This window comes from Peromyscus maniculatus, chromosome 14 (genome assembly GCF_049852395.1).
Source record: "Peromyscus maniculatus bairdii isolate BWxNUB_F1_BW_parent chromosome 14, HU_Pman_BW_mat_3.1, whole genome shotgun sequence".
NCBI classification, from domain to species: domain Eukaryota; kingdom Metazoa; phylum Chordata; class Mammalia; order Rodentia; family Cricetidae; genus Peromyscus; species Peromyscus maniculatus.
The window spans coordinates 45,786,568-45,802,311 of NC_134865.1; the positions used below are offsets into that span (position 1 = coordinate 45,786,568).

A 15,744-nucleotide genomic window follows, 5' to 3' on the forward strand; every position below is an offset into this window, starting at 1 on the left:
ATGTCTCTCTTTGGCATGCATTTCTGTGTAAGATTTCCCTGTACAGTCAGTACACTTGAAATCCAGTGTCGTCCCCAACTAGCTGCCCTTCTAGATTCTTCCAGGACAAACCTTACAGTCTTTCAGCTACTGGATTCCTTTCCAAGCTTTTGCCATAGAGTTCTCTTGCTTTTCTTCTTAGCACTCACTCTGGTCTCTTCTATAATCCAGTCTGTTCCTCCCGTGGCTTGTCCTTTAGCCTCTCGCTTAGATGGTTGCTAGTCTAATATTTTGAAATTAGCCTTTCAACTCTTCACCTGGTATCAACAACCTTTAGCCCAACCCTTCTAAATTTATCTGCTGACATCATTAAACTACACAAGACTTAATATTCCTTGCTGCATAAAGAAACCTCCCCCCTCCACCCCGGCCTGCTGGAGATGAGGTAGGCGTTATGAATGGAGTCTACCTTTTCCTCCATTTCCCACGTCTAGTAGGCCCATGAAAGCTACCTTCACTCTTCTCTGTGGCATTTGGTGTCTTCCTTTGTTGAACTTTCTCCGAGGTCCCCCAGCACCAGACTTCCCACCCCTCAGAGTGGCATCTCCTCTCTTCTCTTCCTCCTTCTCCGTGGGTTTATCTCTTCCTTTCCTGTCACCCCTCCAGAAGGGTTTTTATCAATGTTAGTGATTACCTTTTGAGGAAGAGCCCCCAATAATCACCCCGGTATTGTCTTCACTCCATGTTTTGCCTTTATTTCTAACTTCTTGGCAGTTGTTTCTATTTCAGGACCTTTGTGTCCAAACTTAAACTCCCTTCCTTCCTTCTGAAACAGGCTCTTTCCCTCAGAGTTCCCTGGGTGATTAATGGAGACAGAGTTTGGCAAGTTTTTGTTGTTGTTGTTGTTGTTGTTGTGTGTGTGTGTGTGTAAAAGGCTTTGTGGACAATAAAATCTTTGTCATTGCTATAGTCATGTGTTACCTAATGATGGGGTACATCCTGAGAAATAGGCTGTTGAGCATTTTTGTCGTCGAACGTCATCAAAGGCAGTAACCCGGACCTAGGTGGTGAGATTTATCCCTGAGCCTGTGCTCCTGATGCTATCAGGAGACCCGAGAAGCAGATGGGAGGTGTAGGTGCCTGCAGCATGCATGCTGTGCTACAGTGAGGTGGTTTTTGGTAAGTAGGAGTATATTTCCAAATGATGGCAAGCGTACTATAGAAACGCACGATCCAATAACCCAGCTGTCTGTTACCAGGTGTTATGGGTAGGACATAATTGCACATGTTGTACTCTTCTATCACTGACGGTACAGTGGGTTTGTTTACCTCAACATCGCCACAGACCCATGGTGCCATAAGCTGAGACGTCACCATCCCTAAGATGTCACTGAGAGATAGGAACTCTTCAGCTTCATTATGGTCTGACAGGACCACTGTCGTATCAGCTGTCTGTCCTTGGAGAATTGTCGTCGTATGGCACATGACTAGAATCATGGGTGCCTTAGAGCAAAGGCACTCATAGATAATCTGAGGCTAAGAAAGGTGTGACTGTGTTTCAGTAAAATGTGACTTAACAAAAATTGGCAGCATGTTGAAATGGGCCCCAGGGCACCGTTTACTGACTTTTCTTCTGGGTCACTTAAGATGACATCCCTTTGGCCTTTGTCTTCGTTCGTCCTCTTCACGTGGTTTTCCTTGATTGTGCTCTTCTGAAACCATCCCTATTTCTAGACCGTGACTTGCGCTTCACTGGTTTAGTAGATAACCCCGCCCCTCTGCCTGTTAATCTCCATCATTTTACCTGGTGCTTCACCCCTGGTTCCCCCTTGGCCTTCATCACAGGGTTGGAGTCACCTGGGTGCATCTATTCCTACCTTTTCTTTTCCTTCTCTTGCACGCTCCTCCAGGGCCCCTCTAGTGTAAGCTCCCATGCTGGCTCTGTCTTCTCACCACAGGCCCCCGACTCAGAATGATCTCACCTTCCACTCATGACTTGCCTTTGGGTCTCAGTGTAGGTGACACTTCCCAGGGAGAGCATTCTGGTGGCCCAGTGCTCTCTCTTCTCTTGGTCTGAGTGGCACGCATCACGTAGCTGCTGCTTGCTCAGCTGGGACTGTGCCAGGATGTTGTCCGTATCATGTCATCTCCCTCCGCTATCACCCGAGCTTCCAGAGTGGCTAAGGACAACCCAGTGGGTGTTCAGTAAACAGAGGCAATTAAATTCTTTTTCCAGTCCTGTTCACTCCCATGGAGCTCCTGGCTCAGTCCATGGCACTAAGAATTGCCCGTGGTCCTGGGCATGCCATCACCTTTACATGGCATGTCTGGATGTTGCTCCCTCCTGGGTGTTCTCTTTTCCACAACCCCCTTTCCAATGCAGACTTAGTTCAGGTCAACAGCATCCTTCACTATGACACTGGAAAAGCTTTTTAATATGTACCCACCACCATCATCTTCTCTCCACTTTCAACACCCTCATCCTGTGTGTAAGGGTCTGACATGTAAGGATGATGCTGTGACTTTGTTGATTGAAGCCTCTCAGCACTCACCTCCCTGTTGCCCCAGGGTCAGGGCCAGCCTCTAGCATGTCACCAGATTATAGTGGTCCTCAGCCCTGTTTCTGACCTCACTTAACAGCCTGCATTTATCCATGAGTAACCCTGATCAGCCCTCTGCATCCCTACCTGCATGCCTGTCCCCTGTCCCCTTGAAAACAGCTTGCAGAATTTCTAGGCATGGTCCCATCTCTTGTGGGGTTTCGTCTCTCTTCCTCTGGAAGATCAAAGGGAGTAAAGAGATCATAAAATACTATGGAGGTAGGTGTTTGGGCCTGATGTGCTTTCTACTGTGCTCTTTGATTGAGTCTTCCGAAGATAACCCAGTGAGCGAGCCATTAAGTAGACAGGTGTAGAAAGCACCTTGTAATGCTTTGATTTTTCTCTGATTACTTGCTTGATTTTGCTAGGGCCTTTACCTTCTTCCTCTATTACAATTGAATAGTAAGAACCAAGAGTATAGAAAAACTCTGGGATTATTTGTATCATTTTAAGATATCCAACATCTTTAGATTAAACTGTTGGGCTGGGGGCGGGGCACAAGGGAATAATTATTTCATTAGGACTGAGATATCCTAGCCTAATATTTCTCCTTTCCTGTGGCAAGTCCCCTTTAAAAAAAGAAAAGGTCCAGTTCTGAACCCATAAAGATGGTTAATAAAAGAGCGGCAGACTGTGAGGCCATGGGATAGGAAGAGCAAGCATGGGTACATCCTCCCTCCATCAGGGTCACAGAGACACCCACCCCTTTCATCTCATTTGGGAAGACCTTACCCAGCAGAAAAAAAAGGCTCTACTCAGAATACCAGAAAAGAGACACAACGGACTCGTGCAGAAGTGCTCTTTGTAGGAGATCTGCGGTATGGAGAGTGTATAAAGCTGGTGGGGTCCCCCTCTCCCACCTCAGCATCTGCTCTGGTGTGAGCTCTTGGAGTAACTGGAGCAGAGTAGAAGCCCGAAACACTACTTTGGTTTCAAGAGTGGATAGAGCATTTGACTTTTTTTTTTAAAGAATGTGGTCCATTTTTTTTTTTTTTTGGTTCCTCAGGGACACCATAAGCCCTGACTGTCCTGATGAACCAGGCACATCCTCTCAGAGCCTCCATCTTCATTCAAAAAGGGTTGCAGGATTAAATACCTGTGGATTTAGGGGGAAGAATTGTAGAAGAAAGTGTTTGAAAACCATAACGTGTCTGTTTCATTTACAATTTCAATCCCTTCAATAGTAGAGTCAGAAGTGAAATGTGTGCACATATGTGCACGCTCACAGGCACACACACATACCACCATGATATAGAGTGGGTCATTTAGGCTTTTAGTCTTCTGTTTGGAAGAGAAAAAAAATGTTTTAGTTTTCAGGGATATGATCCAATATTGCTTATTGATTCCTTTCTATTGTGTGAAAGAAACTTTGAAAAATTTCTTTGGGTGTATGTGAAAAAGATTTTTTTCTTTTCTTTTGGAAGATAAACTTTTCATGTGAAAGTTTAGAGAAAATGAGCCTGAGCTGTGAGGGATCCCAAATGTAAATTTCTACTGACTCTGTGTGTTTAGCTGCTGGGAGTGGGTGTGTAAGCGTTGTTTTGAGCCTTCAAAACATTTGTATTTTAGAAACAGAAACGTTATGAGTCTTCAAATGTCTTTGCAAGTCGTAGACAGAGCAGAGCCTAGTTTTAGCAGGACAAGGAATGACCAACAGTTTCATCACTGAAATAAAGGGAGTGGGTTTTTTTTTTTTTTTTTTTTTTACCATTTTAAATCAGTCAGATTTTTTTACAGTCATTGTTTTCTAGTAGTTTTTCAGCCGTGGCTCTTTTTCATGTGCCTAAAGCACATAAAACTGAATGTGAGCGCTGTGGAGACAACAGACAGTGAGCAGGCTCATTGTGTTTGCCTCAGCCGCCCCTTCCCCTCCTAAACTCTTTCCTCTAGAGGGATGTCTTGTGTACTTGCAGCATGTGGAGCCAGCTCAGGCTCCCCAGCCACTAACTAATAGGACCTGAACTACCCATCACTTCTCACGAGTCCCAGCATGGATGCTTCTTCTTCCTCAGCAGCTCCGGCTCCTGATGGGAGTCCCCGGGGAGAAAGGCCATCAGGTTGACTCCACCCCCACTGTTCTCAGGCGTAGGGAGGTGAGGCTAGAAAACTGGGGTGGGGAGAGGGCAATAAGCACCCTCAGGTGACGATGCCATAAATCTTGCTGGGTTCCAAGGAGCCGGTGATGTGGTGACCTTATGCCATGCAGGCTGGCATTGGGTTTGAGCAGCAGGCAGACACACAGACCTATGGGCACTGGGCTGTAGGAGCCTGGAGGGAGGCTGATGAGACAAGAGTGGGGGATCTTTCCAGGATTTAAACCTTGACCTGGCCTTCCAGGCTTGGGTGACCGTGGCTAGTTCTGGAACGCCACTGTGACTCCATCTTTCCATTTATTAAATGGCCACGGTGGCACTTAGCCTGCAGACGGTGAAGGTGAGAGGTGATGATGGTCAGGGACTTAGTAAGGACTCAGCACATCGGTGACGTTCAAGAGGAAGCTGCTCTGTTTTAGCAGAGAACACAGGCGTCCCATCTCCTATGGGTCCCTGATACAGTCCTGTAAGAACTGGCACTCTCAACATAAGCTTGATGGTTTAGTCTTAGGGGAACGATGGGATGCTTTACCACAGTCTCAGGTTCCTTTGCTATTCATGCAAGAATTAAAAAAGCAATAAAAGAGCCACCTAGCCCGTAATTTGAGGTATATGGACCTTCTTCTCGTAGATGTCTCTCATGCAGCCTACAGGCACCGTACACCGTTTGCTCAGATCAAAGCCTTTCCCCTTTTAATATGCCAGATTCCTCTGCTTAATCCAGGCTGAGATGGATATTGAGGAGATGGCGGTTTCCTGCCTGTGATCAATTCTAATGCCTTTTGTGAAAGGAAATGATTATAAGCTATTATCGGTTAATTAAATGAGTGTTTCCCTGGAGTCGTGTGCACAGGCTGTTAGTCAAGCCTGTTTATAATCATGGAACACTGATGCTAGGAGGGTTCTAGAGAACACCTCATGGAGGCTGAGCCAGGGATGAAAGCGACTCGTACGACTTCTGCCAAGGGATGCCGCTGTGGGCACAGACTTTGACTAAGGGTGTAGGGGTGGGATGCTGGCTGAGTATAACTAACTAAGTGGTGGGCCATATACCCTGATATGTCTGAGTACTATCATTGTTATTATTATTATTTTTTTTTACATTTAATCATTTGTTTGGGAGTGGAGTGCATACGTGTGTGCATCTATCTTTCTCTCTGTCTCTGTCTCTGTCTCTGTCTCTGTCTCTGTCTCTGTCTCTCTCTCTCTCTCTCTGTGTGTGTGTGTGTGTGTGTGTGTGTGTGATGGTGCAGGTGTAGAGGTAGAAGACAGCTGTTTGCAGGAGTTGGCATACTCTTCCTCTACCATGTGGAGTCCAGGGATCAAATTCATATTATTAGGTGCGGTCAAGTGCCTTTGCCCTCTGAGCCATCTGATTGGCCCTGTTACTTTTTTTTTTTTTTTTTAAATAAAGCTCTGTGTTTTATACTGCAATAACGACCATTGTTTTTTATTTTATCGGTGAGGTCAAGTGACCTTCCTTTTGAGCTCACTACACCACACCAATCTGTATTTGTTGAGTGGGTACATGCTTCCAAGAATTCTGCTGTGCTTCTGGGAGAACAAAGTGTCAGGAGCTCCCTGATTGGAACTTGCCGACTTCTAGCAAGTGCTGAGATACACATGCATGAAAATTTAGTAATTATTCAAGAATAGGAGTGGCCATTAAGATAGTGGTGGAGATCAGAATTTAAGATTGGTGGGATCCATGTGGATATCAGGGTCTCTCTGGGAACCTGACAGCCATGCCTCCCCACTGCTCCTGGGCACTTTCCTCCTCTATGGTGTGCCTGGTGGGCCATCCCACTTACAACCTTACAATGGTAAATCCTGAGCAGCTGGCAGTGGCCCCATGCTGGGAGGCATCTTGCGAAGGTGTCAACGCATGATTAGGTGATATGAAGAAACAGAAGCTTCCCAAGTCTCACATCGCAGGAGCAGAGGTGTGGCTGTGTAATGGATGGAGGGGACAGGCGTGACTTGAAGAGCAGGTTCACAGGATGGAATTTGCAAAGAGAGGTTTGGAAAGGTTAGTGATTGGCACACCAGTGAGAACCCATGTATTCTTGAAAGCCTGTAGAGGAGGCTGTTTTATTCCGAAGGCCCCAGGAAGGATGGGGGACGCTGAGAGAGGCACTTTGGAAAGGGTCCTTGGATAGCCAGGTGAAGACATTCTTTGCTGGCTTTGTGTGTGCTTTGGGGATGGTGCTCACACCTGGAAGACACAGAATCCTGTGGGAATGGGATGCTCCAGTGTTGCAGAGGTTGAAAAGACAGATCCGCAGGGTATGCCGAGCTAGAGAGGCTCCCAGATGTTCAGTTTTGGAGGTTACAAGAATGGCAGATTCAGTGATTCTGTGGTAACTGGAAACTCAGGCGAGCGTGGAATCAGAAGCATTAAAGTTCTCAGAGATCACCTAACTCAGGATTCCTAGGTGATGGTTCAAAGTCTGACTACGGCGTCAGAGCCTTCAGGAACTTTGAAAAGTATCAGTTCCACCCCCCTCCCCCCCGCACGCCTCCCTTCGCCACCCATTTTCCCCATTTAATTCAGTTTGTGGATTGTTGGTAGGGTCTTGGTGTCTGCGTATTTAACACTTCCCCCTGTGTCTCTCAGAGATGTTGAATGACTTACGCAGGGCCACAGACTAGAGAGGACAAATGGAGCTCTAGAGTCTAATTGTCTTCCAGCATTGCTCCCAGACAGATGCAGAGGATGCGCTAGGGTAAGGAGGTATTAGAGCAACATGGATTCCTGTGGATACAACCACCATATGTCTTTTTGAGGGAGGGTATACAGATGGCCAAAATACGCAGTGCCACTGAAGACATACAAATCAAAGCCACAGTGAAATGTCATCTCACTCCAGTCAGAGTGGTTATTAACAACAACATCATCAACAACAACAATTCTAGTGAGATCATGGAGAAAAGAAAGAAAGAGACAGACAGACAGAGACACAGAGAGCATGAGAGAGTGTGTTACAGGAGCTTGAGAAAACTAAAGAAGAGTGAGGAGGGCCCTGAAAGAGTGATGTCCAGAAGCGGTGATCCTGAGACAGAGTCTGGAAGGAAACTGCCAACAAGATCAAATGCTACTGAGAAATCAACTGTGATGAACACGCTTGTGTGTGGATGATGATGATGGACCAGTTGGTGGATTTGACAGGAGGGTGAGATGAGACTGGAAGAGCTATTTAAATGATGTAGTGAGGCAGAGCATCACAGTAGAAGAGATAGCATGCAGAAGGGATGTATTAGTTACATTTTTGGTGTCTTCTCTTTTTCTTGGGATGTGAGTAAGACTTTTGGGTGTGAGTGATAGGAAACCCTATTCAAGGTGGCTGGATAATGAAAGAGGGGTTAATGAGCTCAAATAATAAAACTCAAGAAGACGAGAGCATGACAGGAGCCATGGGTTGAAATAGTATCAAAACTCGGTCTCCTTCTACCTCTCAGCTTTCTCCTCTTCACCTCATCCTCTAGTTTTGTGCGATATCAAGGGTGCCAGATGATACTTCAAAGTTGATGTCCTAGAGTGAAGTTAAGCAGGAAGTGAGACATTGACTCTTTCTTGCATATCTAGAATTCCTAGTTGGATCTACTTAAATTTCGTACCCAAACTTGAACTAGCAGTGACCAAGAGGAGAGAGTTACGTTGCACCAATAGCCAGACAGGGACGGTGTCTGTTCTAGGCTGATGTATTAGTTACATATTGCTGTTGTAGAATACTTGACAGGAGCAACTTCAACAAGGAAGGGAGTGTTTTGGTCCACAGTCCATCGTGGTGGGGAATTCCTGGCAGCAGGAACTTGAAGCAGCCCGTCCCATTCCATCTGCAGTCAGGGGGCACAAAGTGATGAACATCTGGGCTCAGCTTGCTTTTTCCTCTTACCTTTGGTCCAGGACACCAGCCAAGGGAATGGTACTGCCCACATGGATGGTGGGCTTCCCCACCTCGGTTAAGCTAGTCTAGACAGTGCCTCATAGATGTGCCCATAGGCTTGTTCTCCTCAGTGATTCTCAATCATGTCAAGCTGACATGGCTAACCATCTCAGTCTGTCATGGTGGTTGTTGGGACTTGTACTCTGGTTCACTAATCCTAGGTCACCAGTGCACCCTGTAAGTGGGGGTAGGGTACTAGCTGAACCAAAGGTCAAGAGCTGCTCTAGGTGTTGCAGTCTGATTGGAGAGACAGTTTCCACTAGAACTGGGGAGGGGAGAACTAGTGTCCACGAGTGAAATCATTGATCTCATTCTATTTCTGCTCATAGAGCTTCCTGTGAAATATAGGAATAAAGCAGTCCTTTGTTGACAGAGGCAGTCAGCTCTCAAGGGGGATGTCAAAGCAGACACCGTGAGTAAGTGACAATAGCCAGTCCATCCTACCAGCTCCAAGACCTCAGGTTTCTTTATGACACAGTAGAGAATGCATCTTTACATTAAAACCCAGTACACTCTTACATGCATATCAAAATGCAAACAAAAAGTTCATGAAATCGGGGCCCGGGGAGATGTGTCAATCCTCAAAGTACCTGATTCACAACTTTGAGGGCCTGAACTTGGACTCTCAGCACCACATGGAAATTGTCGTGCATGTGTGGAAGGCAGGGACAGGTAGGTTCTTGGAGCTCATTGGCCAGGTACGAGCTCCATGTTCAGTGTGAGACTGTGTCTTCAAAACACAGCAGAGAGCAGGAAGACTCCCCATGTTGATCTCTGACCTCCACATATACATGTTTGCATGTATACCCATGTGCACACGTGTACACACACAAAAATGTGCACACAAAGTTTTACAAAATAGTGCTTTTCCTTAACACTTGCCATGTTTACATTTTCTGTCCTGTGAGATTCTGTTTATAAATCCCTTCAATGAACAATATACTAACTTGTTTTCCCATCCCTATGATTAAGCCTTGGCCTACAGTTTGAAACCCTGTGCTTGGGTCCCCTGTCCTAGCACATCTGCTTCAGACAGACAAGGCTTGAAGATGGGGCTTGACACCGGGCTGTCATGATGACGATAATGCTTGGGAAAAACGAAGAGGCAAGCCCATTCTCTGTGTGTGAGCACCTGACTCTAGGTTGTGTGACCTCCTGACATCCATCAGAGAGCTCCTAGCCCGTGGGGATGAAGTGGCCATCTTTGTGGGTCCTCTGGGTGTTGTTGGCAAAGGTTCACATGCTGGTTGTGGGTGTAGGATGGCAGAGGGGGCCGGGCAGTCTGTCTGTCCGCAGGCTATCAGTGGCTGCACCAGCATGCACAGCGGATTGCGCTGTGGGGCTGAGTGTGTGTACGCCTTCTTTGTCAGGCCTTTTTGCTGAAGGTGAGGGAGTGGCATTTAAAAATAACATCTTTTTGACTTGAAACAAGTCGAGGCGGAGAGTGGAGACAATGAGACACCGACGTCCTGTGTAGTCATCTCTCCAGAGACAGTTATTTTCAGAAGCACTCAGCGGAGGCTCGCAAGTGGCGTCAAGGTAGTTAACATGACATTGTAAGTTAGTGTTCATCACGATACAGGCAGGTTGAGTTGAGTATAGAAGTGATTGGCAGCATGGTAATCTCACTGGGCACAGATTCCGTGCAGAGAAAGGCAGAGTTTAAGAACTGGCTGCCACGGTCTAGAGGTAAAAGCCTTCAGGGAGTAGAAAGCAGCCACATTGTATTGTGAAAAGTATCCAATGGGAGTGTGATGTAAGGGAGTGACTTGGCAAAGACCAGTGCACTTTGAGGGGTCTTTGTTTACCTGTAGATACAATTAAAGCAATGAGCAGCGTGCTGATCAGAAGAATCACAGCCATGGTTACCTTTTTTAGAGCTTTATTGGGGTGGGGGCAGAGAGAAAGGGAGAGAGAGAGAAAAGACAGACAGAAGGAGAGAGCGGAAAGAGAAGAGTGGGGCGCACAGAGGGCCCACCCGCTTTTTAGACTGGGACGCCATCACAGGATGGTGATGTAATTAAGGACCAAAATCCTTACAGTAGCATGGTTAAGTTCTGTGATGGAAGCTGGGCCAGAAATGCCTCATGTGAACTCTCAGCGAACAGGGACGTTCAGATGGTGGAGGACGGGGCCACTCCATTGCCACCTGCAGTAGAATCAGACAGGTCCTCCAGTGCAGGAGTCCTCTGTTGTATCATGCAATTTGCAGCTTATTTAAAGTGCTGTTCTGCCCCCAGAGGTCATCATGTCTATACTTAGCTGGACTTTCTTCTTGTAGGGGAAAGGTCAAAGGCTTCAGAAGTGGAGCCATGAGCTGAATGAGAAGGATGTGAGGACATTTGTAAATGCACTCGTTTTAATCCACAAGCATCTCATGCTGCAGGGTTTTGAAATGTGGGTGGACAGTGAGTTTAGCATCTTGAAGGAAGAGGTCAGAGCCTGCCAGCTCAGGTATATGGAGATGCAGCAGGTCTGCAGGGCGCGGTTCCATCCTGGGTGCCCTGCTGTGTGAGGGTCTTTAGAATGCAGTCTTGATGTCTCAGCTGATAGATAACCTCAATGGCTGTTGAGCTGTCAAAAGTAACTGATCTTTGTCATGGACTGTACTGGTCGAAACAGATGGAGACTCCAGACATTTCACTTCCTAAAACTAGACCTTTGGAGTTGACTAAGCCACACTTCCTCAACTCCTTCTACATTGCCATTGTTTCTCTGGCTCACTTACTTGCAATGTGGTTTAATTGCTCCTAGTAGAGACGTGCATAAGATGTGGGGGCTCCGAAGCAAGAAGCAAGTGCATGCTCGCTCCTGTGCATCCAGTGATGCAGACGAGGGAGGGAAGGGAATTCAAGAGGAAGCTCTCAGTAGATCGTTGGTTTCCCAGCTCCACCGTTCCTCAAGATTCCACTTATTTCTTTGTCTCTCTATTGTGCAATGAAAGATTTAGTTTCGGTTTGTGACTGTGATTTATGCAGTTAGGCCTCTCTGTAAAGAATTATTTAAGATGCACAAAAAGCAATTCAATATTAAAATATATGCTCTTTTTTTTTTTTTTCTTTCTAGGTGGATCTGGAGCCCGAGGGGAAAGTGTTTGTGGTAATAACCCTAACAGGGAGTTTCACTGAAGGTAAGAATGAGTTTTGAGTGGTTTCTGGTGCATGTGTAATTTCAGCCCATAATTAAGAGGAATGTCTATCGATGGAAATTACAGCAGGAGCATTCCTGGAAGGGTGCTTTAAAACCTCCCATGTAACTTGGGCTGTCTGAACTCCCTTGCCCAGAAGTCTACCCGTTCAGATTGCCAAGTTCAATGTCTTTTGCAGAACTGTCAGTCTTGGGTTTTGTTATCACACTCACTGACTTTTAGTTGTTATCCGTCGTCTCCTAGCTGAACTGCGGGATTGTTTTGTTTCTTCTGAGTCATGCCTATTAAATTCTACTTCAGAGTTCTGGTCTTGTGCCAGGTTTTAGTTTGCCTCTAGAAGAAATTTGAGGATCATGTTCTCTTTTTCATAATCTCCACTTTATTCTTATCCCTTGAGAGATCCTGTGCCTTAGTTGGTGCTACCAAACTGTCCCTCATAACCAAAAACCATTTTTGAAAATTGAGGCAAAAATTGTGTATGGTGAAGTGAAAGATCCAGTGTGAGCAATTTGATCTTTCAAATAATTCAGTAAATAACCCAGTAAATCAGCTCTGCAATCCAAGATGCAGAACCTCTCTGCCTTTCTGAGGATTCCCTTATGCTTTCTATTGGTCACTCCTGCTGTCCAGGGTAATAAGTACAATGCTTTCTTACTCCTGTGGAGTATTTTTGCCCATTCTAGAAGTTTGTGTAAATGGAATTGTATAGCGTGTCATTTTGGGGGTCTAGTTTCTTTTGCTTATCATCATTTCTGAAGGATTCATTCATATCATTGTACACATCAGTATTTTTATCTTTATTGATAATAATATTTCATTACATAACTCTAGCACCCGTTTGTTTAGACCTTGGGGGTTTCCCTGTCATTATCTATTATGAATAGTGCTTCTGTAAGCATTCTTGAACTTAAGTTTTGTGAATGCACACTTTTTATTGCTTTTAGGTAAATTGATAAGAGCAGACTTGCTAGGTCTTAGTGTGGATGTGTGTTTAGTTTTATGAGTCTCAAGATGGTTATCTGAAGTGGTCCTGTTTTCTTACACCCTCTCTACAGCCTATGAGTGTTCTAGGCCCTCCATGCTCTCACTAATACTTGGTGTGATCCTTCTTTTTGACCTTCAGTGCTCTGGTGGATGGGAACTGTGGCTTTGTGGTTGAAATATGTGTGCTACTGATATGGAGAACTTTCTCATGGGCTTCTCTGCCATTTATATTTCTTTCTTTCTTTCTTTCTTTCTTTCTTTCTTTCTTTCTTTCTTTCTTTCTTTCTTTCTTTCTTTTGTTTTGTTTGTTGAGACAGGGTTTCTCTGTGTAGCTTTGCGCCTTTCCTGGAACTCACTTGGTAGCCCTCGAACTCACAGAGATTTGCCTGCCTCTGCCTCCCGAGTGCTGGGATTAAAGGCGTGTGCCACCGCCGCCGCCACCACCACCACCACCATCCGGCTTATATTTCTTTAATAGATGTGTTCCTTTAAGTCTTCTGCCCTGTTCTCCAAACATTGTGAACTATTTGTGATTTTTCTTTTATGCTGAGGATTAAACCTAAGGCCTCATGCTTGCTCTCTAGAGCACTCCATGATGGAGGCAGCCCCTAGCCCCAAGTTAGATGAAAATGCCTTTTTACCACAATTCATGGGAGTTCCTATGTTTTCTTAACAGGAGGCTTTTGTGTAAATATGTATGACAAGTGTTTTTCCCAGTCTCCCTGTGCATCCCTTCTTGTCTCCCTACTGGGGATTGGCATCGGAGTCTTGTGTGTGCTCTGCAAGTGACCTACACTCTGCTCATGCTTAGGCTTCTTCTTCTTTTTTTTTCCTTCCAAGACAGGGTTTCTCTGTGTAGTTTTGGTGCCTGTCCTGGATTTCTCTCTGTAGACCAGGCTGGCCTCGAACTCACAGAGATCTGCCTGGCTCTGCCTCCTGAATGCTGGGATTAAAGGTGTGCGCCATCACCACTTGGTTCTTAGACTTCTTTTACCTTCTCTTTTTGAGATAGGATCTTACTAAGTTGCCCAGGTAAGCCTTCAAACTTGTCATCCGTCTGCCTCAACCTGCCAAGCTTTTAATTTAGGTTTTTATTTTTATTTTTTTAGAATTTGGAAGTTTTTAGTTACGGCAAAGCTCCATGTGTTAGCATCGTCTTTTATAATTTATACATTTTGTGTCTTCTTTACGAAGTCTATCGTGGGGAGTTCGCCAAGACAGTCACGTGTTTTATTCTGGATTCTTGTGGTTTCACTTTTACTTTGTTGTCCGTGTGTCACCTTAATGTCCATGATGTAACCGGAATTCAGAGCATCTTCACAGGCACGAATGTGTTCCTGCAGGACCACTGTAGTCCAAGCTTCCCATTCCCACTGAACAACCACAGAACTTGTGTTGAAAATCAAGTGCTCCCATGGGTGGGTCTGTTTCTGGGTGATCTGTTCTGTTCTGCTGATCTGTTTGGTCATGGTTGGCTGATACCACACTGCCCTCCCTCTTCAATGTCAATTGGTAGTAAGACTCAAGCTTCAGCCCTGTGAGGACCCTAGCTGTGTTCCCGTTTGCTTCTTACTTAAGGTTGTGTTAGCTATCCTCAGTATTTGGAATTTTGATGTCTGCTTTGGCTTCAGCTTATTGTTTCCACACGAGGAGCCTCTGGACTTTGAAATGAAATTGGGTTGGCTCGCTAGATCAGTTTGAGCAGATTGGCACCTTACTCATTGTAAGGGTCTTCGAGTCAATGAACACGGTATGCCTCTCCCCATGATGGCTTTGAACGTTGCTCAGCAGTATAATTAGAATGATTAGTATTATATAATTTTTGATATAGAGCTTGCTCATGCTTTAAAAAAAATTTATTGCTACCTATGTCAAGGTTCGTGATGTTGGAAATGGAATTTTGAGGATTTCGTTTTAAAAATAGTGTATAGAAGTGTTTTTTTGGGGGGGACAATGGCTTTTTATGCTGTGGCCTTATTACTAAATACACACTGCTTTCTAATAGCTGTGTTTGTGTGTGCTTGTGTAGTATCCGTGGCGTCTGTGAACAAACACAAGTTACGTGCTTATGCCCTTTTAAATGCCTCAGTGTATCCCCAGGTCACTGCGGCCTTGTCTCAGACCTACCGGTTCTAAGCAGGAAGAACTTGCCATCCTCCTGCCTCAGCCTGCCGAGTAGCTGGAGTTATAGGCATGCACCATCGTAATCGTATGTCCCTTTTCTTAAGATGGCAAATCTTTAAGCACCAGGCTCTTTAGCTGGTGCTTTAGGTATATCGCAGGTCGACTTGCTGAAAATGAAGCCCTTTCTAATTCTTGTTTATCTTTGAGCTCCTTTATTTTTTCTAAAGTATGAGTGGCTGTTAAATTCTGGCAAGTGCTTTTCCTTACTGAGAGTGTCCTATACAGGCCTTCTTGGATTCCTCCTCCTTTTTTTTCTTTTGTTCACTAGTGAGTAGTTACATCATTGGCCGATCCCCTTAAAGGCATGGAGTCTTTCAAGAATGGAACTGTTTCATTCTTCTTAGTCCGGGACCAGTTTTACAGTCCTAGGGCACAACGCTTACTCACCAACCACAGCCAATCTGGTGATTCACTGGAAATCCCAAGGACTTTAAGTCCTTTTAACTTTTTTTTTTTTTGAGACAGGGTTTCTCTGTGTAGTTTTGGTGCCTGTCCTGGATCTTGCTCTGTAGACCAGGCTGGCCTCGAACTCACAGAGATCCGCCTGGCCCTGCCTCCTGAGTGCTGCGATTAAAGGCGTGTGCCACCACTGCCCGACCCTTTTAACTTTTTAATGTTTTAGCTCCCACAATTTCAGGACATCTTGAGTCTTCCTTGTACATACACAGTTAAGGAAGATGTGTGGATTTCAGAAGTTGACAGACTGACGTCCTGTCTGTGGCCCTGTCCTGTCTATGATTTCCTCCATGCCTGGTCATCTGGTGGTCCTGAATTGTACCTCCAGCTGATAGAACTGTGGCTTCCCTTGT

General features: G+C 45.4%; 1 protein-coding gene across 2 annotated transcripts in view; it reads left to right on the plus strand.

Moving 5' to 3' along the window:
- Prkch (protein kinase C eta) overlaps window positions 1-15,744 on the plus strand; it is a 211,941-nt gene that overhangs the window by 54,455 nt on the left and 141,742 nt on the right. For both annotated transcript variants that reach the window (XM_006992732.4, XM_076550877.1), the window contains exon 2: window positions 11,686-11,749. In XM_006992732.4, coding sequence (XP_006992794.1) covers window positions 11,686-11,749 — 64 coding nt within the window. The remainder of the gene's footprint in view (window positions 1-11,685; window positions 11,750-15,744) is intronic.